This window comes from Cetorhinus maximus, chromosome 18 (genome assembly GCF_964194155.1).
Source record: "Cetorhinus maximus chromosome 18, sCetMax3.hap1.1, whole genome shotgun sequence".
NCBI classification, from domain to species: Eukaryota; Metazoa; Chordata; class Chondrichthyes; order Lamniformes; family Cetorhinidae; genus Cetorhinus; species Cetorhinus maximus.
The window spans coordinates 88332332-88358815 of NC_135896.1; the positions used below are offsets into that span (position 1 = coordinate 88332332).

The 26484-nt window shown below is 40.5% G+C and overlaps 1 protein-coding gene across 5 annotated transcripts in view; it reads right to left on the minus strand.

The window, feature by feature from the left end:
• Positions 1-26022, minus strand: part of pcnx1 (pecanex 1) — a 297449-nt gene extending 271427 nt beyond the window's left edge. For all 5 annotated transcript variants that reach the window (XM_078563132.1, XM_078563129.1, XM_078563128.1 and 2 more), the window contains exon 1: positions 25673-26022. In XM_078563132.1, coding sequence (XP_078419258.1) covers positions 25673-25825 — 153 coding nt within the window. In that variant the 5' untranslated portion in view covers positions 25826-26022. The remainder of the gene's footprint in view (positions 1-25672) is intronic.
• Positions 26023-26484: the final 462 nt, after the last annotated feature.

The window sequence follows — 26484 nt, forward strand, 5'->3', positions numbered from 1 at the left end:
GCACATCCAAATACTTCTTACATGTTATGAGGGTTTCTGCCTCTACCACCCTTTCAGGCAGTGAGTTCCAGATCCCACCACCCTCTGGGTGAAAAAATTCTTCATCACATCCCCTCTAAACCTCCTGCCCCTTACCTTAAATCTATGCCCCCTGGTTATTGATCCCTCCACCTAGAGGAAAAGTTCTTTCCTGTCTACCCTATCTATGCCTCTCATAATTTTATACACCTCAATCATGTACCCCCTCAATCTCCTCTGCTCCAAGGAAAATAACCCCAGTCTATCCAATCTTTCCTCATAACTAAAACTCTCCAGCCCAGGCAACATCCTGGTAAATCTCCTCTGCACTCTCTCTAGTGCAATCACATCCTTCCTGTAATGCGGATTCCAGAACTGCACGCAATACTCTAGCTGTGGCCTAACCAGCGTTTTATACAGTTTCAGCATAACCACCCTGCTCTTATATTCTACGCCTCGGCTAATAAAGGCAAGTATTCCATAAGCCTTTTTAACCACATTATCTACCTGTCCTGCTACCTTAAGGGACCGGTGGACGTGCACACCAAGGTCCCTCTGATCCTCGCTACTTCTCAGGGTCCTACCATTGATTGTGTATTCCCATGCCTTGTTTGTCCTGCCCAAGTGCATCACCTCACACTTATCCGGATTAAATTCCATTTGCCACTGATCAGCCCATCTGACCAGCCCGTCTATATCCTCCTTTAATCTAAGGCTATTCTCCTCACTATTTACCACCCCACCAATTTTCATGGTATCCACGAACTTACTGATCAACCCTCCAACATTCAAGTCTAAATCGTTTATATATACCACAAACAGCAAGGGATCCAACACCGATCCCTATGGAACCCCACTGGACACAGACATCCAGTCACAAAAACACCCCTCGACCATCACCCTCTGCTTCCTGCCACTCAGCCAATTCTGGATCCAATTTGCCAAATTGCCTTGGATCCCATGGGTTCTTACCTTCGTTATCAGTCTCCCATGTGGGACCTTATCAAAAGCCTTGCTGAAGTCCAAGTAGACTACGTCAATTGCATTGTCCTCATCTACACACCTGGTCACCTCTTCAAAAAATTCAATGAAATTGGTCAGACATGACCTCCCCTTAGCAAAACCTTGATTGTCCTTGGTTAATCCCTGCCTCTCCAAGTGTAGATTAATTCTGTCCCATAGAATTGCTTCCAATAGTTTCCCCACCACTGAGGTTAGAATGACTGGCCTGTAGTTCCCTGGTTTATCCCTTCCTCCCTTCTTGAATAACAGTACCACATTGGCTATCCTCCAGTCCTCTGGCACCTCGCCTGTGGCCAGAGAGGTATTGAAAATTATTGCCAGCGTTCCTGCTATCTCCTCTCTTGCCTCACTCAACAGGCTGGGATACATTTCATCTGGGCCTGGAAATTTATCTACTTTTAAGTCTGCCAGACCACTTAGAACCTCCTCCCTTTCTATGCTAATTTCTTTAATTATGTCACAGTTCTTCTGCCTGATTTTCATACCCATGTTGTCCCTCTCACTTGTGAACACTGACACAGTATTCATTTAGAACCCTACCTACGTCTTCTGGCTCTACACACAAAGTACCACCAAGGTCCTTAATGGGCCCTACTCTTTCCCTGGTTATCCTCTTACTCTTAATGTACTTGTAAAATAACTTTGGATTTTCCTTTATTTTACCTGCCAATGTTTTTTCATGCCCCCTTTTTGCCCTCCTAATTTCCTTTTTACGTTCCCCCCAACACATTCTGTACTCCTCTAGGGCTTCCGCTGTTTTGAGCCCTCGGTATCTGCCATAAGCCTCCCTTTTTCTCTTTATCCAATCCTGTACATTCCTCGACATCCAGGGTTCCCTGGATTTGTTGGTCCCACCCTTTATGTTTACTGGAATATGTTGGCCCTGTACTCTCCCTATTTCCTTCTTGAATGAGTCCCACTGCTCTGATGTAGGTTTACCTAAAAGTAGCTGCTCCCAGTCCACTCTGGCCAAATCATATCTGATCTTATTAAAATCAGCCTTCCCCCAATTTAGAAATCTGATTTCTGGCCCATCCTTGTCCTTTTTCATAACAACCTTGAATCTAATGGAGTTATGATCACTATCTGCAAAATGCTCCCCCACTGATATCTCTACCACTTGCCCGGTTTCATTCCCTAAAATTAAGTCCAGGACCGCCCCCTCTCTTGTAGGGCCTTCTACGTACTGGCTTAAAAAGCTCTCCTGGATACATTTAAGAATTCCACTCCCTCTAAACCTATCACACTATGACTAACCCAGGTAATGTTGGGGAAGTTGAAATCCCCCACTATTACTACCCTATTATTTTTACACTTCTCTGAAATTTGCCCACATATCTGCTCTTCTATTTCTCTGACTGTTTGGGGCCTATCGTGCACTCCCAACAATGTGATTGTTTCTTTTCTTGTTTTTAAGTTCTACCCATATGGCTTCATTTGAGGAGCCTTCTCAGATGTCATCCCTCCTTACTGCCGTAATTGATTCCTTGATCAATGTGGCGATACCCCCCTCCTCTTTTACCTCCTTCCCGGTCTTACCTGAAGACCCTATATCCTGGAATATCGAGCTGCCGATCCCGCCCCTCTCTCGACCATGTCTCTGTGACAACAATGACATCATACTTCCATGTGTTAATTTGTGCCCTCAACTCATCTCCCTTATTTGTCAGACTCCTTGCATTAAAATAAATACCATCCAACCTTGCCAAACTCCCTTGTGCCTTAACTGGCCTATAATTTCTCTGCCTCCCAGGCTCACTTGCTCTCTCTTCTATTTTTGGCTGTGCATCTCCCCCTGTTGAACCTCCTCTCAGGATCCCATCCCACTGCCAAGTTAGTTTAAAACCCCCCCAACAGCACCAGCAAACTTCCCTGCAAGGATATTGGTCCCATTCTGGTTCCGGTGCAACCCATCCCCCTTGTACAGGTCCCACCATCCCCAGAAACAGTCCCAATGTCCCAGAAATCTAAAGCCCTCCCTCCTGCACCATCTCTCCAGCCACGCATCCATCTGGACTAACCTCTTATTTCTCTACTCACGAGCGCGTGGCACCGGAAGTAATCCAAAAATGACTACCTTTGAAGTCCTGTTTTTTAATCTGCTTCCTAGCTCCCTAAATTCTGCTTGCAGGATCTCATCCCTTTTTCTACCTATGCCGTTGGTACCAATATGTACCACTATCTCTGCCTGTTTGCCCTGCCCCTTTTAGAATGCCCTGACATCCTTGACCCTGACACCAGGGAGGCAACATACCATCCTGGAGTCAGTCATGTCTACGGCTGCAGAAACGCCTGTCTGTTCCCCTTACTATCGAGTCTCCTACCACTATTGCTCTTCCCCTCTTTTTCCTCCCCCTGTGCAGCTGAGCCACTCTCAGTGCCGTGAGCGTGGCTGCACTCCCCAGAGGAACCATCACTCTCACCGTTTTGCAACACAGAAAAACGGTTCTCAAGTGAGATGCACCCTGGGGATTTCCTGAGTACCTGCCTGACACCTTTCTTCTGACTGATGGTCACCCATTCCCTCTCTGTCTGCACTTCCGTCAGCTGTGGGGTGACCATGTCTAAATATGTGCTATCCACAAAAATCTCAGCCTCGTGGATGCACTTCAGTGCCTCCAGCTGCCGCTCAAGCTCTGAAACTCGGAGCTCAAGTAGCTGTAGCTGGTGGCATTTCCTGCACATGTGATCAGTCAGAGCGCAAGGAGCATCTAGGGCTTCCCACATGTTGCAGGCAGTACATAACACGGGACTAAGCTGCCCTGCCATGCCTCTGGTTGAAAAAAACCCCTTCGTTTAAGCTAAATGCAGTAAAAAACATCAAATCATTTATGTACTCTAATTAAAAACTAAAACTCCTACCTTTCCTTAGCTTAATCTATTTTAAACTGGAGAAATACACTTACCCACTACTCACCAATCAGCTCTCACCTCTGTGCTGACGTCACTTTTTGAAGCTTCCCTGCACTCGCACTGGTTCTGATCTCTCCACCGCTCCATCGCGCTGCCTTGTGATGTTACTCTTGCTATTTTCAACAAGAACTGACTGCAGATACTCTTCCCAGACTGCATCACCACGATGCTCCTTTAAGACTACTTAAAATTGTCTCTTTTGATCAACTCCTGATATCTCCTTCTTTGGCTCTGCATTCATTTTTGTCTCATTACACCTCTGCGACAGACCTTGGGGCATTTATCTACTTTAAAAATGTTATATAAATGAAAGTTAAGTGAGCAACAAAATATTACCTCCCGCATATCAACCGTGTTATCAGTGCATCTCTTGATTTTTCTCTCTTTCACCTCTTCAGCTCAACAGGCCATTCCCCAGCTCTCTTCTCACTGCATCCGCAGTCTGCTGAAATAAACCCATCACAAAATTTCCATTCCCTCCCACCGCCTCCACCAAATTTGCCTTCCTCATTTCTCCTTCTTCCAACAATTTAGCCTTTCAAACACTATGCTTATCATCTAACCAACACTACTTGACCTAACTTGCCTTATCTCACATCTTAATGTTTTGTTTTGTCTTGCACTAAATGCTTAGGCCCTTGGTTTCAATTTCTCAAGAACAAGGAAAATTTGGGTGAAGGGAATCACCAAGTTGCAATTTCAAACTGATCAAATGTGAGCATAGCCAGTAAATACTGTAAGGCTGAAAAACCAACCAGAGTTAGATGGATATAAAAACATACTTTAAAAAAACCTAAAAAGGCACAGATACCTTGCTAAGTTGTTGGGCAGTTTTCTGGGCTCAGTTTATTAACACAGAACACAATAAGATAATTTACCTCAGGTTACTTCATGACAAACAAAGAAGGTAATGTTTGTGCTTCCAGAACCAGGCAATTGCTTGTATTTTCTCTAAATTCTAACAATCCTTGTAAGAATGGAAATGGTTTTATTACTCAGTTTTATTATTCTGCCGTGATGCCACACACGGTTTTCATAACATTCTCTCAAATTAATCTCCTTGGGATCGGAATTAATGGTACAACAAAGTCAGCTGGTCACTAGTGCAGATTTCATTTATTTTAAAGAAGCCAGTATTCTTTTGGTTCTTTCATTGTACCTCCTGGGTATTAAACTCCCCTTAATTTAAAAAAAATGTTTTCCTATTGAGTAAATTTGAAACCGAATGTATGTGGTCACTTCAATGAAGTATCCATTTTCAGGGTACCGATCCCATTCAATATTGAACTACATCCTATAATATATCTCACTGATGTCCAGGAAAGATCTGTTTGGACAAGGCATAAGGTGCAATGACATTTCAACATGAACTAATTTTTTTCTCTTTGTGATCTCACACAATACCAGTTCAAGGGTCAGTTTGTGAATTTCAACAAAAGTATTTGAAGCATATTTACACAGGAGAAAGAATTAAAAGGAGCTGGAATTTATACACACACAGCATAAAAAAGACCCTATTTATTAACTCAACAAATAGAGCTGTTTTTCAGCCAGTCATCTGTAGCCTCCTTAGGATTGCATGATTTAAAATTAGTCACATGCCTAGAATCTCAAGTGCTTTGGAGACTCTGGGAGTATGGGAGTATGACTGATACATGGAGGTACAGGTCCAAGTTTCTGATTACTACATTGACTGCAGCCAATTCATTTTCAACAGGTTACCATATATATGGGTATTGAGAAACCTGGACCACAAAGACTAGAACGCCCAATGCAGCCTAACACCTTACCGCAGCACTACAGGAATGCTCCACTGTCAAAGGTACTTCAGATGACATGATAAATTGAGATCCTGTCTAGTTATTCTAGTAATTCAGATGGATTTTTAAGATGCCAGGGAATGATTCAAGATTAGCAGTTCAGCCAACAACTTGGCCAACATTCCTCTCGGCCAACATTCCCCTCTCTACCAACACCATCAAAAACTAATTGCCTGGGAATTTATTATATAGGAGATAAGAGCCAAAAGGAGTACTGGCTTCTGTAAAATGAACAAAAATCTTAGCTGCACTAGCAATCAGAATATGTTTTTGTATTATTACTTCTGATCCTACTGCTGTGTATAAAATGGTTTTCATGCTTGCCTATGTAACAACAGTGTAACATTTTAAAGTATTCCATTATATGTGAAATATTTTAGACATTTCTGAAAGACACCATAAGGCTCTACATAAATTGCATACAATTCGTTTTGGCTATTCTTGGCGCTACAGGGTGCAGCTCCATATGGAACTAAGCTTTCTTCACATCTGTCAATTACCTTGCCCACTGATTGAAATAAAGGCTGCAGTAATATTTTTGTACTAATGTTAAGATAATTCTTGTGAAAAACTAGTCCTACTTGATCATACTTTGTAAATGAGGTATGACAAACATGGTTGTTAACAACCAGGGTCTTCCGCTAAACAATTAATTCCAAAATTTGAGGTGCAATTTTTGCAGCTGCACTTCATAAATCTAAGTGCAGCATATAGCAATTGAGTTAGCTGGAGTATCAACTACACAAATGCAGTTTTTCATCTTCACATGCATATTATAGTAATTTAACATTATTTTTAACACAACTAGACAAACCAAATTATCCAATAATTTGAATTGAGCAAATAACACCACTTTCAAAAAATGTAAATCAAGTATTTCAAATTATGCAACTGTATATGCATATGATCAAATCATCCAGGAATGAGTGGTGCCTCCTCATATATTATATATATATCTATGTACAAGTAACCACATGTACTGGTATAACTTCTTTTTATCCTGATAAATGTGTGCAACAATATTCTAGACCACCCTTCATACACACTCGCTGTAGCACTCTTGCCGCTGAATCAGAAGGTTGTGGATTCAAGACTTGAGCACAAAAATCTAAGCTGACGTTGCAGTGCTGTACTGAAGGAGTGCTGCACTGCCATTTTGTGGGATAGCCCCATCTGCCATCTCAGGAGGATGGAAAAGATCCCATGGCATGATTTCAAAATAGTACAGGGAAGTTATCCTCGGTGGCCTGGCCAATATTTATTCCTAAATCAACATCACTCGAACAAATTATCTGGTCATTATCAGACTGCTGTTTGTGGGTGTTTACCGTGAGCAAGTTGGTTGCCACATCTCCTACGTTACAATCAGCTGCCACTCTACATCAATGAATTACTTTATGAAAAGTACCTTGGGACATCTGATTGTTTTGAAAACGATATATAAATTCAAGTCTATTTTTTTTTCTTTCATTATTTAAGAGGGGTGGGAAGGGGGAGAAATCAGGTAACTGCAGGTCTGTCAGTTTAACATCAGTTACAGAGAAGCTAATAGAATCTGTCATTCAGGATAGAGTGACTGAGCACCTGAAATTTGAGCTGATCAAAGAGTGCCAATATGGCTGAATTTTGAGGTACTAATAAGATAGACAGGGAGGTGTCTCTGTACAAACTTCTAAAAGGCATTCAATAGGGAAAGAGATTTTTAGCAAAAATTACAGTGGTTAGAGATTGCCTTTTGGTTTAGGTTGGAAATTAGTTAGGAGGAGACAGTGCAGATAAAAAGTATATACTCTGATTGGCAAGATGTGACAAGTGGTGTTCCCATGGATTAAAAACAGAAATTGCTGGGAATATTCAACAGGTCAAGCAGCATTTGTGAAGAGAAAACCCAAATTAACATTTCAGGCATGTGGCCTTTCAAAGAGCTGCTTTTTCTGTTTTTATTTCAGATTTCCAGCATCCATAGTGTTTTTTCTTTGTCTTGGTGTTCCTAGGCAGCTGATCTGGCGATTCAACTTTGCAGCTTACTTATTAAGGACTTGGATGAAGGAATAGAGAGTTGTATTTAACACAAGTTTTCAGATGACATTAAATAATGTGTCAAAAGTAGTTGGGTGGATGGGAGATGGAAGGTATGAAAAGGACAGAGACAAATTAATTCAGCTTTCAAAACAATGGCAAACGGTATTCAATTTAGACAAGTGTGAGGTCATCCATCTGGACCCAAAATGGAGCAAGGAGATTTGAAAGTCCAACTTCATTAATTAAAAGCCAGTTACCAGGTACAAAAAACAGTTCAAAAAGGCAAATAAAATGTTGGCCTTTAACTCAAAAGGGACTGAAATACAAAAATGTGGAAATTATGCTTCAGTTGTACACAGCCTTGGTCAGACCACATCTGGAGTACTGCATCCAGTTTTGGCCACCACCCCTCAGGGAAATTATATGGAATTTGGGGGAAGGTGCAACACAAATTGATCAGAATTATACCAGGGCTTAGTGAGTTAAATTTTGACATCAGGTTAAATAAACTATTCAATTCGAGTATAGAATTCGAGAGGTGATCTTATTGAGATGTTTAAAATGTTACAAGGACTGAATCGAATAGGTAAGGAGAAACTATTTCCTCTGGTAGAGCAAACAAAACAAAGGTTAATCAACATAAATTTAATGTATGCTACCAATATGATTGTACCACTATCAGACAGCAGGTCACCAAATCACTAAGAAGTTATTTTAATCACAGTCATTGTGATTATATATTAAATGTGATAATATATTAAGTCTTATCACATTCAGCATGCAAAGTTTATTATACATTTCGCAATAGCCAGTGACAGTTTAAGAATGGTTTGCAGAATTGACTCAAAGAATTAGCCGGTTAAGGTTTTACTGCTATGTAAATTCACAAAGTCAGTATCCAATGGGTTCTAAACCATGCATTACAAATGTGCCAGCCAACTCCTGGTGGGTCAGAAATGAGGATCAGATTTCTAAAATACTTTTTTCACTCAATTTCTGAATGCATGATTTTCTTGGGCTTGGGCTATTTTCCACAGCACCCCAAATCAACATTTACTTTATCAAAGGCTCCTCTCACAACCATCTCGCCAGGACGCACAATCTGTCTACAACCAAGTGGAAGTTCTGGAGCTTACACATTTTTGGATCCAGCGAGAGCCCCACAATAAAACCCAGGAAGCAATAAAATGGCTATGGTGTGACTGACGATCTTTTCGATGTCACACAGTTGTGTTTGCTTGTCAAGCCAAAACACCGTCTCCATCATTTTGGCAAAACATTTGGTGGTTCAAACAGGCTGGGGTGAAATATGTTCACCGAATGAGCTTAATTAGCCCTCCTTTTAATTCAGCAAAGATTTAAACTTTACACACTGCTTTGCCATTTGACTTCCATATATTGTTAGTGGTCAAGATCAGTTCCCAAGTTGGTTTTGCTAAACTGTACTTTGAGCACATAGTCCTGTGAAACTCAAAACCAGAGAAGATTGTGGAGGCAAAGAAAGTAGCTGAGAAGAGATTGAAATGGAATGGTCATATGTTGTGGAGAGGACAAGACAAATGGTGAGACAAGTGATGGAGATAACGGAAGAAGAGGAGGAAGGCCCAAGACCAGATGGAAAACTGCGGCGGCGAGAGACTTAAATGCAGCTGAATTGGCAACTTGACAGGAGGAGATAGAGGAGCATGATCAACCAGCATTGTAGTGATCCCAAGTAAAATTGGAGAAGCTAAAAGAAGCAGAAGCCCAGTGAAATTGAACTTGGATACATTTTTATAGAGGATTGAGGGCTGTGGATGGCTGGATGACTGCCAATGTTAGAGTGATCTAATAAAAAGTATTTCATTTGCAGGTACCATGAGGTTCTCTTTTGCTGGAGCTGAAATATAGTTTGGCAAGCACTGAAGGATTTAATAGTTCCATCAGCAATGTGTTCCTAGAGCATTGGATAGACTTATGCAAGGCAGTAATTTAACCTCACGGTTCAGAAAACAATCAAACGCACACAGTTCAGAAACATCTGAACACAATTAAATGCCATCTTTGTAATTAATCCCAGGTAGCCATTATCATCCATTTAGTGGTGGTTTATTCAAAGAACACAATGAATAAACGGAACTGAAGAATATTTTTTTTTACTTTTATGAGCAAAAACCTTTATTTTGTTAAATTAACCAGCCATCTCAGTGCTCACAGGGTTAATGTGTGAAGTTAAAATTAAATTAAATATAGCAATCTGCAGAATCTGACCAGTTTGCAACACATTTGACTGTTTACTTAGGTCTGCCCATGTTTGTTTCATTTATGGTAAGCTGCGCATAGCTAACAGTCTGCAAGGTCCAACATTGCTTGCAGCTGTTTTCCTTCAATCGTCAACAACAAAAAAAAACAGTAGGCAGTAACTGAAGTTGACGCCAAAGGGCATTTTTGCGCAAAATCATAGATGCGCCATTAATAAATAATTAAGCATTGCATGCAAAGCTTTTGTTTTTAAATGTAATGACGTAACTGTTTAGATGATCATCTCTTGTCTGCTAATTCAGAAAGCAAGAGTCTTCATCAGCACCATTTTTCATCTAACACACAATTAGCTGCAACTTATTTAAAATTTGAGCAATGTACCATTGCAATGTAAAGTTCCTCATGGCAGACCTTCCAACTAATGCCTGTGGATCTCTGAAGGTTCAAAACACATTTACTAATTCTAACATTTTGATTAACCAACGCACATTTAGTTGGCCTTGGTTCAGGCAGCACTGGAAGATATTTTACACGTGCTTGCCAATTACATTTTGTTTTAAAAACCCATCCAAATTATCTTCCAGCTTGCCAAAGAAACAGCACCCATGAAACTTTACCCCAACCAGAGTCAGCGCCTTTGGGAAAGGACAGGAGGGGAGATATGGAAAAGTAGGGGTGCTACAAGCAGGGTAGACCAGCAGACCAACAAAATTGGTGAGTGTAAAAACAAAGGGTGGTAGATTCAGGGACAAAAACACAGCTGGGCATTTGTGGGACTGCCACAGCTATTTCTGGCAATAGAGTAACCCGACCCCGACAAGCTAACAAGTGAAAATTCCCAGGTTTTAAGTTATTTCAATAACGGTGAATCTTGTACACAGAACAAAGGAGTGGGCCATTCAGCCCCTGTTCCATTATTCAATGAGATCATGGCTAATCTGAGATCATGGTTAATACGTGACCTAAATCTCTATACTTGCCTTTACCCGAAACTCTATCAATCTCAGATTTAATATCAACAACTGACCCAGCATCAATTATACTTCCCTGGAGAAAATTCCAAACTTCTCTTATTCTTTGAGCATAGGTGTGTTTCCTAACTTCAAAGGCCTGGTTCTATTTTTTTTGAAGATCATGGTCCCTAATCCTATACTTGCCAGCCAGAGAAAAGAATTTACCCTCTTATTCCTCTTAATATTTTGAAACCGTTTGATTAAATCACCCATTAACCTTCTAAATTCCAGAAAAACAGCCCTACCTTGTGTAATGTCACCTCAAAATTAATCCTATGAGTTCAGGTAATTCTGGTAAATCTTCACGACACTCCCTTCAAGGTCAATATATCCTTCAAAAGGTGCGGTGCCCAAAACTGCTCTCAGTACTCCATGTGTGGTCTAACCAAGGCTTTGTATAGCTGAAAATGATTTCTAATCCCTTGCATTTTAATCCTCAAGGTATAAAAGTCAGCATTCTCTTAGTCTTTTCTGTGCATGCCCATTACATCTTAATGATTTATGTGCGTAGATCCCCAAGTTTTTTTGGACCTGGACTGTTTCTAGCTTTTCTCAATTTAGAAAGTAATCTATTCTATCCTTTTTAGGTGCAGTGAATTACCTCACATTTGACTACATTGAAATCAATTTCCACAGTTTTACCCATTCACCTCCTCTGTAAATATTGCTTTGCAATTTGATGTTTCCATCTACACTGCTTATACCGTCTATTTTTGTGATATTGTCAAATTTGGATTTGTGGCTTTTTATCCCATCATCTAAGTCTTCAATAAATACAGTGACTATCTGAGGCCCCAATGCAGATCCCTGTGACACACCACTAGTCACATCCTGCCAATTAGGGTGCTTCTCTATTATCCCTATTCAGTCTGCTCAGTCAATTTCCTAACCAGGCCAGTAATTTGCCTTCAGGTCTATGAGCTTCAGTTTTCACTACCTCTTATGAGGGAACTCTATCAAATGTCTTCTGGAAGTCCATATAAATAACATCCACTGATATTCTCCACTCCACCTCTTTAGTCAACTATTCAAAAAATTCGATCATATTCATCAGGCAAGGCCTATCCTTCACAAATGTATGCCAGCTCACTCATCAACTGAAAATTTTCAAGGTGTTCAATCACCCTATCTAGTAAATTCCCAACAAAAGATGTTAGGTTAACTGGTCTTAATTCCCTTGTATCATCTCTCACATTTTCTTGAATAGCGGAATGGCATGTGCAACCTTCCAACCAAAGAGAACAGTTCCCAAATTGGGAGAACTTTGGAAGATTATGGTTGAGGCATCTGTAATGTTCTCACTTACCTCCTTTTAAAAACCTGGAAGCCAACTGGCTCTGGATATTTGTCAGTTTTGTTCATTATGGTTATTTTTGCTCATGTTAATTTCGTTGAACCCCCATCCGATTCAATGTTAGCTTCCTTGGGATGTCTGACATGCTATTCTCTTCCTCTGCTGTACATACTGATGCAAAATATTTTCATTTTCAATATCACTGATCAGTTTTCAAGGGCCCATATTGCTCCTCACACCCCTCGATTTCCTACTATAATTTTGAAAAAAGTGTGTGGACTTTGATATCCCTTGCAAGTTTCTATTCATATTTGAGTTTCTAGCTCTTACTCTTTTGTCACCTTTTGTTGCTGTCTGCTAACTACCACATGCTACAGTCCTCTTCTCTGCCATATCTTAGACTGTATTAATTATAGGCTGTGTTTGCTGCCACTGCACTCACTGTACATGCAGCCGCCACAGGTAGTTGCATCAATGAAATTAAAATAATACTAGCTGTGGGAACAGTAATACCAATGGCTCAGTCAAAGGGCAATAGGGCCATTCGACTCAGTGGCTCAATTGGTTAAGGTGCTCCTTTAGTGAATTGATAAATCCTGGAATTGTCTGTAAGCGAGTTCTTTCTTTAATTTATGTTTATCTAATTTATGAATTTAAGAAACAAAATAACACTCGTGGAATCTATGTTTGTTTTCATATTGACTGTTGGAGCAAGGTGGCGAACAGGGCAGTGAAAGGAATGGCAAGGGCATTAGCAAGCAGTACGACGAAAGAAGCAGCGAGTGGATTTCTGAGCAAAGCAGCAAGCGGAGCAGCAACAGGCAGAGGGCCAAGCATTCAACAGGTGCACAATTATGACATCAGCTGCACCGCACATGCGTATACTGAGGAGTAACTCTTTCGAGTACATTCAAAGTTCTTGACTTTTTTTTTGTTCAAAGTCCTGGAGTGGGACATGAACCCACAACCTTCTGACTCAAAGGTGAGGGTGCTATGAACTGAGCCACAGCTGACACCTCACTGCACATACAGAAGAGTAGATGCCCACCTCCTATTCCAGTTGCACTGCGATGACATCAGGGAAGCCAACTTACTATTCCAGTGTGTTGGCAAGAGATATAAGACCATAAGACATAGGAGCAGAAATTAGGCCATTCAGCCCATCGAGTCTGCTCTGCCATTCAATCATGGCTGATAAGTTTCTCAATATGGTGTTAATTATATCTACTTTCCAGTCTCTTGTAAGTTTTTTTATGCACTAACTTCTGTCATTCTAACAGCTTTGTGTCACTTTTGCTGATACTAAGTTTTTATTTCCCAATTTTTAACTGTACTTAATATAAACTGAATTCAAATTATCAAATTGCCACAGTGGGATTTGTTACAATCCCCGCAGAGACCTACAGATTTGATCTTCCTGTTCATAGCTGAAAAAATGGCTCAAGATTTGATGTTTTAAAACTTTTACTGGAACAAATGACTAAAAAAAAACTACTGACGAAACTTTTTTTTCCAGGCAACCTACACTTGATATTCCCCTCATATACTTATCACCCATCACACTCTCCATGGAATTACAGCACACAGTTCATAGTTGCTCCCAGCATTCAATGGGTTCCTTTATCCCCACTTCACCAAGTAGAAACTTCAGGTGACCGTCTTCAGGTGTTTATCTCAGTTTTTGGAGAGTTTCTTAAATCCATCAACAGCAGTAAAGCTGGTTACGATGATTCTTCATCCCCACAGGCCATGCCAAAACAAATCTCTCAGAATATTTAGATGGCTGCAGGATGTATCTCTTTGATTAGAGACTGGTTCTCTAGAGTGACAGTGAGGAGTTAATAGTAGGTAATAAGAAAATGGCAGATGAAATGAACAAATGTTTGGCTTCTGTCTTCACTATAGAAGATACAAAAAATATTCCAGTAATAGCTGTAAATCAGGAGGTGGAAAGGAGAGGGGAACTTGGTGAAATTACAATCACTAGTGAAGTGGTACTGAGTACAGTGATGGAGCTGCAGGCTGACAAGTCTCCGGGTCCTGATAGAGGTGGCTAATGACGTAGTAGCTGCGTTGGTGTTAATTTTCCAAAATTCGCTAGAACCTGGAAAGGTTCCATCAAACTGGAAAGTAGCTAATATAACAGCTCTATTCAGGAAGGGAGGCAGGCAAAAAACAGGAAACTATAGGCCAGTTAAGCTTGACATCTGTCGTGGGGAAGGTGTTAGAAATCGATCATTGAGGAGGTTATAGCTGGGCACTTTGAAAAAACTCAAGGTAACCGGAAAAAGTCAGCATGGTTTTGTGAAAGGGAAATCATGCTTAACCAATTTTTTGGAGCTCTTTGAAGGAGTAACTTGCATTGTAGATAAAGGGGAGCCTGAGAAATGCTGTACTTGGATCTCCAGGAGGGATTTGATAAGGTGCCTCATCAAAGGTTATTGTGGAATGTAAAAGCTCATGGTATAGGGGGTAACATATTAGCATGGATAGAAGAATGGCTGGCTGGCAGAAAACAGACAGTACGTATAAATGGGTCCTTTACTGATTGGCAGGATGTGATTAGTGAATTCCAACAGGGGTCTGTGCTGGGGCCTCAACTTTTTACAATTTATATCAATGACTTAGATGAGGGGAATGAAGGCGTGGTAGCTAAATTTGCAGAAGACACAAAGATAGGTAGGAAACTATGTTGTGAAGAGGACATAAGGAAGTTGCAGACAGATATAGATAGGTTGAGTGAGTGGGCAAAAATCTGGCAGATGGAGTTTAATGTAGGAAAATGTGAAGTTGTTCCCTTTGGCAGGAAGAATAGAAAAGTACTGGTGAATGGCTGCAGAGTTCCAAGGTACAGAGGGATCTAGGTGTTCTAGTGCATTAGTCACAACAAGTTAGTATGCAGGTACAGCAGGTAATTAAAAAGGTTAATGGAATGCTATCCTTTATTACAAGAGGAATTGAACATAAAAGTAAGGGTGTTATGTTTCACCTATACAGGGCATTGGTGAGACCACATCTCAAATAGTGTATACAATTTTGGTCTCCTTATTTAAGGAGGGATGTAAATGCATGAGAGGCAGTTCACAAGAGGTTTACTAGATTGATACCTGGAATGAGCAGGTTGCCTTCTGAGGAAAGGCTGGACAGACTGGGCTTGTTTCCACTGGAGTTTAGAAGAGTGAGGGGTGACTTGATTGAAGTATATAAGATCCAGGATGGTATTAACAATGTGGACATGGAAAGGATGTTTCCTCTTGTGGGTGATTCCAAAACTACGGGGCACTGTTTTAAAATTAGGAGTTATCCTTTTAGGACAGAGATGAGGAGGAAATCTTTCTCTGAGGGTTATGCGACTTTGGAAGTCTCCGCCTCAGTAGGCAGTGGAGGCAGGTTCATTTAATATTTTTAAGGCAGAGGTAGGGAAGGGAATCAAAGGTTAGCAGGGGTAGATAGGAATGTGGAATTCAAAACACAGACAGATCAGCCATGATATTACTGAATGGCAGAGCAGGCTCGAAGGGCCAAATGGCTTACTTCTGCTCCTATTTCGTATGTCCCTCCCACATCCTGGCTGTGATAGCTCGCAAAGTCAAGCATCTTTTCTCTCTGCTGACCACGCTAAACTCCTGCTTTCTGTCTGTGATATTCATTGGTTTGTAGGGAAGCCTGCAACCTGATCCCAAAAATTGCTTCCTTTGCCCTCTTCCCCATGGCAACACGAAACACATTAACCTTGTAACTAGGTGAAATGTTAATTAATTATTCTTGACCTCAACTCCTTTCATCTTGGAAGTAAATCCATTGTTTACAATACCACCGTTTACAACCCATTGCGTACAGCACCTTTCTGGGATTTTGGGAGACTCAGGATTTACTCATGGTCAACTCAGAATCTGCTGCCATTGTCTCCAAGCATTAAATCTTCTATCTTCTTCTCAGTAAAACAATCTGAGCCCTTCTTTGATCTCTAACAATCAAGCCACCTAGGCTTGTCAGGCATTCTTCAGAACATGTCACATGACCCCCATATTTACCCTAAATTCAAAGCTACAGTCCCAAAACATAATTTTATAAACTTTATAATTGTATCAGATTCCCCCAAACTACTTCTTTGCATTATTTAGGCCTCCAGTCCAGTAATACAACCATTGCACTGTCATGCCAGTACCTTTTAAAAATAATGAGGGTCACCATTCTATAGTGTTTTATAAGTCTGGAAACACAAAAGAACGTGCCACACCATTTTAAATAGAAAATTAATTTTAATTCACTTAATTTCAAACAAATCTACTATACAGTGAAATATGCACTGCTAGCTCATAGCATTCTCAGGCCTCTCATTTGAAGGCCATGGGCTTAAGTTCCACATTAGGATTTCAGTGCGTAATCTCGGCCTGCATTCCACCCTTTGGGCGACATGTTAAGCTGAGGTGCCATCTGCCTTTAGATCACAAGGCGTTATTTGAAGATGGGTCAGGGAGAATGATCAATGTTCTTCTCTCAATGAAAGTCACCAAAAAAAAAAACAAATTAACTGAAATAATATGAATGTCATTGCCTATTAGAAGAGTGCTGGCAGAGAATGGCTGCTGCATTTGCCGACATAGCAAGTCCCTAGGTCATTGTGTGAAATGCTTTGAGTTGTTTCAACAACACCATACAGCAGAACATAAATGCAAGAGATTCACTTTATTTTCAGTAACAGATAAACAGCAATCATTTTTATGTACTAATCCAGTTGGACTGAATAAGAATAGATCAGATCTCTCTAATGCTTGCAATTCTGTGTATCAGTTGCTTCTACTTGAAACAGAACTAGAAAGCCTGGCAAACTCTGATATTCAGCTGACTCCTTTCAGTGGTACAACAGGCATTCTCAAGTAAATTTGATTTGACTGATAAATGTCCATATACCTTGAGGATTTCAGAGACCTGAGGGTATTTCTATATACTTGATGGGCTCTGTGGAGATCAGACCACAGTTACATTCTACTAAATGACATATCAAATAAATCTTCCTCCAGCACTATTGCAACATTCCCCCGTTTCTCCCCAGATCCATTTGCTGTGTGTGGTAGCGTCATCCAGTTATTTCTAACCAGTCAACAACAATGAAGGCACAGCCACTAATAGTGGGATGAAAAGAGTGGGCGATGCAAATTGGAGGAACATGTATCAAAGGGTTGTACAGCTGGTGGAAGATTATAGATACAGGGAGGGCCAAGGCAATGAAGGGCTTTGAATTTGAGGATGAAAAATTTAAAAAGAAAATGTTGAGACACAGGGAGCTAACGTAGGTCAGCAAGCACAGAGGTAGCAGGTGAGCGGCAATCACTTTTCATTAGGTCTGCAACACCTCGGCATGTCAGTTCAATTCTAAAGATGAATGACACAATAATCTGGTATTCAATACTTGCTCAACTGGGACAAACCTGTATCAAGGTTTGAACAAAAAGCTTTCTTTAACCTCAGATGAGAACAGCAAAATGGTCCAGGATTCCCATCCAAAACTTTTCAGGCCGTAAATAACCCCTCTAATAATGTTAAGGCTTGGGCTAGCAGGGCAAATGTACAATAGCTTTTTTTCTTAACTTTGGGTCAAATATCTGACTTGTACAGCAGTATATGGAATATGTAAAGTGCACTTATATGCAATACTATTCTACTCTTAGAAATTTTAAATCAAAACCTGGAATCCAATTGGTTGGAGGGTGTGCCTTTAAAGGTGGTCGAAGCTGGCATTCCAAAAATGGGTGTTAGAGATCTGAAGAAAGTCTACTAGTGCTCAAGGCTGTGCACAACCAAAATAATAACAAAAATGGTTTTATCTGTTAGAAACAGAATGTTTTCACATTTTCAATTAGAAATACAATGATATTCTCTTCAACCACTGACCTAACACTCCCTCTCCCAAACAGTTCTAAGGGCCCTCAGCTATCTTCATGTATGTTAGGACCCAAAGAGTTTATGACTATAAGCTATACTAAGGATTGTGCCCAAGCCTGATTTTGTTCTCACCTGACCTATACACATGTCCGTTTTCCATCAAGGGGTAACTGGATCAGGAATAAGAACCCTGGCTGCTTTGCATCCAGAACTAATTTGCACTGCTGTCCTGCTGGAATTAATACTGTATTAATCAAATCACGCTGAGACCTTCTATTTTCTATGTTCCACATCACGCAGTACATTTATCTACTTAGTCACTGGGGGAACATGGTTTCTTTCTAAAATGAAGGATACATGGCTATCCAAATGACTCACCAAGTTTATCCAGTGAAAAATGGAAAGTCCCAGGTCCAATTCCCAGCCAGTGTTGAAAGTCCTAGATTCAATCTTTGATAAAAGATGACTTTGCTGCTCTCAACTGGAGCCATAAAATTGGTTACAAATGGCCTAATAAGCTTAGAAGGAGGGGCCAGACAAATAAAAGTAGTCATCATTTTTGTTTATGATTGCTATCCAGCAAACCTCATTGGAATTGCGTGTGCGTGGGGTGTGCATGTTAGGTTTCAACTCAGCCGTGACCCTCCCCCACTCAAACAATCATCGCCGCTAACTCATCTTTTATTTTCTCTCTTGCCATGAATAATGTAGTCACTTGGCTGAAACTGGAGGGCAACTGTTGCTCACATAATCTAATCCCAAGGAGGACAGGATGGCAGAAAGTTGATAGGGAAAAAAAAGAACCATTTGATCAAATTATGCTAAATTCAACTTTTTTTTTTCTACAAGAGTCGCCTATGTACTGCAGGAAAATCAGTGTGGCATACCTGCTTGTTTTATCCTGGACTGGGGAGCTCATGCTTCAGTCTCTCTCTTTACCAGCAAAACACATTGCAAGAGCATTCTCTGTAATCATTCTAGCTCGTTGAATGAAATTGGAGATTTGGATTGACTGACTACAAATTATTAATTTCTAATAAAGACATTCTATACAGAAATAAAAACAAACTTGAAACTGTCAAGAGGGTGGGTTGGGGCACAGTGGACAGTGGAGAGTTTTCAGATAACTTCAGCAGAACACTCGAATTTTGCTCTTCTAAGGTATAACTGCAATCCCCTCAATTAATGTATAGCATTTGCCAATAATATTAACTCCACTGTAAGTAATGTGCACAAATGCACTGCAAGTGGTAATAGACACTATATGGGTTCTCTAGGGGAAGTAGCTCCCTACTTTTAGGTCACCTGAAAAATGGTCCAATTTAACAGATTATTGCCCAAATCTTCTGAGCAGCGGCAATGATGAATAGGTTGCCACTGCGGTTGAAGATTTCCCTGACCAGTCACAGCTGCACATTTCTTGAGGGATCTTCCGATCCCGACCGTCAAAAAAATGCACAGCACGGCATCCCTCAGGAAACTCCACCGAAGCAAAGTAGAATCAGGGGAAGAGGACACTCCTATTTTTTATGGCACTAGATGCCATGTGGTAAGTTTAAAGACCCAGTCTTTGAACGTCAGTGAATGGGTGAATTGGTGAGGTGGGTGAGGGAGCAGGGTGAGTGAGTAGGGTGGATAGTCAGGTCGGGGGAGTAGTCAGGGTGGGGTGGTAGGCGGGTAGGTAGTCAGGTTGGGTCAGGAAGTAGTCAGGTGGTCAGGGTAAGGAGGCGCGGAAGTTGTGGAGTTACCCAGGTGTTAGACTAGGTTTTAATTGTCTAATATTTCTTGGGTAACTATCCAGGTAAGTAACACGGAACAGTCCGAGGTCTCCGACTCCAACTCAAGTTCGGAGACTTTTGCGGAGGATCCCAGGGAAGAAGGGAATTGCCCATTGAAAGTTTAAACCATCCGGGTAATTCCCATGTAGGTCTGCAGGTCAGGACTTCCACAGGATCCCAACATGCATCTTCAGTTATACATCTGGTCTCCTACGATCTGGAGTCCAGAAGATTTAGCCCAATGGACACTTCAAGCTTTGACTCAATAAATTTGCCTAAAGCTGTTTTTGTTTTCTACGTGCCTCAACTTGGACATTTTAGAGTGAACAAATTTATGAGTGTTAATAATCGAGTTTGGCTGAATGTGGGTCCTAAAGAATGATCCCAATGACCAGTTCTGAACTTTGGAATAAAATACAATTTATGCTGATTATTTGAATCTTAGCAAAGGCACTCAAAAGCTCAATCTGGTCTAAATTGTTAGATACTGCATTCCAATCCCAAGGGTTGCCAGAAAGCTCTTGGTGTTGGCTGGTTCATCCCACTCCACTACAATGTTTCTTTACATGCTGCTCCTGGTTCAGTAAATTGTACCAACATTGCTTGTTTCAGAATTATCTGGAGTGCTTTTAACCAGATAATCAAAAGGGTTTTGCTGTAAAAGCTGTATAATTGCATCTGTGGTCAACATTTGGTAACGGTTATGTTTTCTTCCCCTTTATTGTTCTGGCCTTGCCTGGCATCAAAATTATTCAAACTGCTTTAAAATATCTTCAAATTACTAATTTAAAAAGGCACAAAGGTATTATTTTTCACGAACGCCTTTGTTGAGGTTACTGCAGCTTAGAATTAGCATTATCATGCATTTTTTAAAGCTCTAGGTCACATGATGTGAAGCAGCACAACAAAAGCTTGTGACCATAATTTCAGCTTTTATGTACAGACAGTCAGCGGCAACAGAAGACGCCAACCTAATAGCACATCTGGAAGAGTTCAGAACAAATCACAACAGTAAGGCAAATGATTTTCTGTGGCGCAATATCCTGCCATAAATCCCACTACTCTCACCCAAGTGTGCTATTTTCCCCATCAGCTTCTCATGTCACTGGCATTTTAATATTACTTTGAATCAACAGTTTACTTTAAAGTGCCATTCTTTTGCCTCTCTTGACCTGTGGAGTAAAGGAAATTTCCAGCTGGTGTGTGGAGTGCTTGTAAACTCCATAGTCAAGTGTTCCAGCAACCAACTGGAAAATCCGCCCAATGCTGAGAGGTAAACACAGGCATTTAAAAACATGCTAATCAAACCGCATCTCACTAAGTCAATTGTCCTAATTAAAATAAAATATACATCTTATTAGTTGGAGCCAAATGTTCCATAATCACTGTTCTGTGACTCCAGCTGGGTGTATTTGTGTGGATGTTTGATGAGGACAAGATTGAGCCCAGCTGTCATAGGTCCCTATCCCACCCCCACTTCACTCAAAATAGCCTGATAACACTCATTGGTCAGATTCTCCCACTACACAAGGTACCAAAGGACAATGCTATGCTGGAAAGTATAACTTTATCACAAGCAACCATCTGAAAAAGAGAAAGGGTTGGAGGGAATGTGACTAAGAGAAGTTCAGAGGAAACTGGAAAAAATGCGACACAGAAACGTTCCCTCAAGCAGGACATTTCAATCAATATCATTACCTGGTCCAGCCACCGAGGGATGTGCATTTTCCCCTCCTCCAATCTGATGAAGACTAGCAATGAGAAGTGAAGCATAAAATTGCTGAGTTTTTCCAGGTAATTCTGTTTTTGTTTTGGATTTCCAGCATCCGCAGTAGCTTTTAGCTTTTTGTTTTTAGCATAAAATTTAGTCCAGGCTGGAGTTCAAATCGAGATCCAACAAACAAACATTCTAGGTAGTTCATTGCACCAAATACTTGAGCTCGCCCCACTATCTCTTCTCCTAAAGGTGGCAACTCTTGCTGGGATAGGGCATCGGCAACCCTCTATTGTCAGTGGCTATTTTTCATGAATGAGCCTGAAACGTGAGCTTCAGGAGACCGTTTAACCATGGGATCATCAGAGCTGAACCCCACCCGGTCTTCAACCAACACTTTCTCACTTCCCAGCTGAAGAGATTGTTGCTGGACAGCGATCAGCGTAGGAAAGCAGCCAATTCTACACAACTAACCTTGATCCTGGCATTAATCCCCCCAACACCACCCATCAAATTTAAGGTTAACTGTAGTGTCCTTACTGCTGCAATGACAAAAAAAAGACCAGGGGTCAAACTCTATGTATGGCAATATCATGTCATGCATTTAGCATGGAGCTACTAGGAAGTGGAGTTTTCAAATACACAATGAAATGCTATTATAGATTTTAAAATATTTTCTTAAAACATTCCCATTTCATAAAAACCATTTAATATTAATATTTCACATCATTGGTCAAATGATGCTGCCTCATTATTATTACTAATTATTGAAAAACATTGAGATTCATAAGAACATAAGAAGCTTTTATCAAATACTACAGATGAGATTTCCCTCAACACTGGATATGGACACTGTATAATAGCAAAGCAAATGCTGAAGAGCATGCTGGGGTCTTCATTTAATAGACGTCAGACACATCACAGAAACTCATGAAAATTGATGTGCGCAAATTCTATTTTCTCTCTCTCAAATAGCTGTGGTACTACCAGAGCCATACAATAAATTTACTTACCTCAGTAGCTGTCAGGTACACAATATCCATTTCCCTGAACATTTATGCAAGCAATTTCCCCAAATACAAACAAAATTTGCAACATGTGTGATGTCTACATCAAGTCAATCAGTTATCTTAAAGAGTAATGCATTCACGCTCTTACGGTCTCTCTGTGCTTTGGTACTGCCAAGCTGGTGTTGAGATGCTCACACCTTTTTTTTGTTCTAACTCCATGAAATTCCAGCTTGGCTGGAATTTGAGATACAGCATATATATCTTCCAATTTAGCTACTTTATTTGTTTCCATTCTGCAGACTACATTTTGCTGATTTATACTTTCATCAAGTTGAGGGATGGATACTGGTCATAACAAGTGGAACAATTTCCCATGCAGGCACCCAGTAGAAGCATCAAGTCCTTGAAGACTATCCACAGCCCAGACTTGACATTGTTATAAGAGCACCAAAACAGTACTAGATTTTTCCCTTTCATTCACCTACCATCCTCCAGTCATAAATTTAGGACCAATTCAGGCCTAAGCCCACTTTCAATATCAGCACAAAACCCAGCATAATACACTGAGATCATGCATGCAAGTGTGCGCATGTGCAAGAGAGAGTGCAAGAAAGAAAGACAGCATGCACATGTACATGTGTTGCAGGAGTGAGAAGAGGACTGAATGCATCACTAGAATTATCAAATTTCACAACTTCAACACTATTGTCTTTAACACCATTGTGTGTAAAATCAAAGTGCTATCATTTGCAAATGCATGTTATCATTAACGTGCCTCATCATTGTGATGATTCCTGTGAAACAAATGAGGTGCAAAAAAAGTTGCTTCAACACAATTATGATTCACAAAAAATTTCACATTATTTTGTTGTTTGACTTTATGATTTTTCTACTATTGACATTAATTATTTTTGGTAAACTATGTTCAAATGTATTCTTTTATTTCAAAGCACTGCCAAGTCTGACCTTTTTTCTCTTTCGCAGCATCAACCCCTCCACTCGCACTGCATCCTCACTGCTTACTGGTCCACTAAGCTGACAAATCCAATACTCTCCTTGTGGCTTCCCAAGATCTACCTGTACAAACTGCAATTTGAAAACTCTAACCCCAATGTACTAACGCACAAAAACTCCCACTGTCCTATCCTCCGTTTTTCCCATCTTCCAACGCATAAAGCCAAAAATTCTTGTCCTTCTCAACAAGACATTTCATAGTCTCACTCTTCTCCAACGTTCCAATCTCCTCCAGTCCTACCTGTGAACTTGTGCCTCACAACTATGCAACTCCTCTTCCCCTAACTACACATTCAGTAGTACGGCCTTCAGTCATCTTGCCCACAAATTCTGAAATGTTCACCCTAGATCATTCTGCCCAGTTAACTGTTACTCTTTTCTCCTTCAAACCTCTTCAAAGCTTCCTTAGCAACTAGTCCTAGCTCTTCACTATAAAGTTGCCAACTTTAGTCAGACATATTGTTGAAAGTTTTACCACATGACTTCCTAAATCACTCCATTCTGTCCAAACAGCCTTTTTTCACATCATCAATATTGTTATAATTCACAAAAATTTCAAAGAAAATGAAATAAAACAATTATTTTAATGCCCCTCTGGTTTTACTCTTGGGTTGTTCGCATCACTCCTGGCCAATTCTGGAGGGTAGGCAAGTCTACAGTACTGCTCAGTGTTCACTCTTGCTCCATGAGGCACTTTGGGATGTTTATTTAAAACATGCTTGAAACTGAATCAATTAATGTGACCAGCAGCAGCTTGTACATGGGCGGGTGTTACCATTGCTGTCACCAAGTCACGGGGCACTAAATGAGTACATGGAAGCAAAGGATGTACAAAATCAAAAATTATTTTTGAAAGAAAAGCTACTCTGCCCAAATATCTTTGGCACAGTGTCTATTTTTGCCTCCTCTGAAGCACCATGGAACATTTTGCTATGATAAAGGAGCTAGAGATGCAGGTTGTTGTTATAAAGCCCATTGCTATGGCTTTGCTTTAATACATCATTGTGGCCTACATATTACACAGAATTATATCCAAATGTTTACCAAGAGCTATGTGCAGAAAATCTCACCATCATAAAAGGCTATCGTAAGCCATAACTGGTTTTTGCACTTGGGAAAGAGCTGTTATTAACTCTCCACTCCCAGCAAAAATGCCTCTTCTGCATCATACACAACACGTCACCTATGTTGTTTGTTTATTCTTATATTTACATGCCCATTTTTCTGGAATCACAACCGGCTAAATAAATCAGGTGACATTACAACCAGTAATAAAACAGGAAAAACACCAGCTGCTAAAATACAGAGCAGTAAAGATGACAGCAATCGTTTCATGAGATTAGAAAGATAATTTCAAAAGTAGCTTTACATGAAAGACCAATGTCTTTAAATAAACAAAATCCAACATATTAAAAAAGGTGCAAACTTGATTTCATCTTGTTTACTGTAGTGCTAGCGAAAAGACAAATTAAAAACAGATAGACCTGTGAAATAAAAAAAATGCACTTCGCTACAGAAAGACATTTTAAATCTACAACAATGCACTCTTTGACATTAATCGCATCAAGTGAATCAATCTTAAATCCTAAATATTAATTATAAAAACAATTCTCCTTTGCATTCCAGCTATTTTTTTTTAACACGCATTATCATTTATGCATCTTGTTTTGCACCTTTTTTTTATTCCAGCACTTCCAAAAACATCAGATTAGAATTTGTTTTCTTTTCAAAATTCCCTATTATTACTACACAGCCTCTTTTCTTGGAGGGGGAACTCTTACGAAGTGTGTGTGTGTGTGTATACATAATATTATATAAATAATATATTAACCTGCACAAATACACATGTATATTTCTGAAACATCAATGATGAATTTCAAAATACTCCCACCGATTATTAGTAAACACGTACAGCCAAATACTCACCATATACAATGTGAATGGGAAACAAAGGAGGAAGAGCCAGATGTAGAGATGGAAAGCATTCACAAATGTATTTTGATGAGGATCATAATACCATCCGCCAGTGATGGAAGCCCAAACTCCCTGTCTCAGGATTTGTAGAGTCTGAGACCCCATTTCTGTCCATATATCGGTCTAATAGTGTCCCAACGGTATGAAAGCAGGAGCCCTGAGCTCCGGCTATCCTCCTTTGTACGTGTAAGATGCCGCTATGTTGGTCGCTGCTGGCTTCAACTTACTACCAACAGCCATCTTGTCGTTGGGCAACAGCGGCAGCTCGGATGACTTCCTGTGGTCCTCCAACTCCAGCTACGCTATCCCGACAGCGCCCGGGGCCACCGCCTGGTAAACAGCAACGGCGGCGGTCCAATTACAAAAGCCGAGCCGGAGAGCGCCGCCAACGAGTGTGCGATGAGAAAGAGGGACACACCCCAACGCCGTCTCCTGGTGACGAACACAGAGCGCGGCGCCACCTAGGGGCTAATTGACGATTCTACAGCGTAGGGTGTTTGATGTTGCTGAAAGCCTTTCATGCAGCAGACACAAAATATGTTTGGCAAGCGCTTCTTTTTTTGACATCAATTGTCACTGTGTTAAAAAAGTGTTAGTGCATCACTTCATGTGACATCGCCCTGACAACAAAAATTTGCATTCATATAGCACCTTTATCATAATTAAACAGAAGGTCCTGTGGTGTAGTGGGTAACATTCATGCCTTTAAGCCAGAAGCTCCAGGTTTGAGACCCACTCCAGGACTTGATGGCCATGGAAGGTAC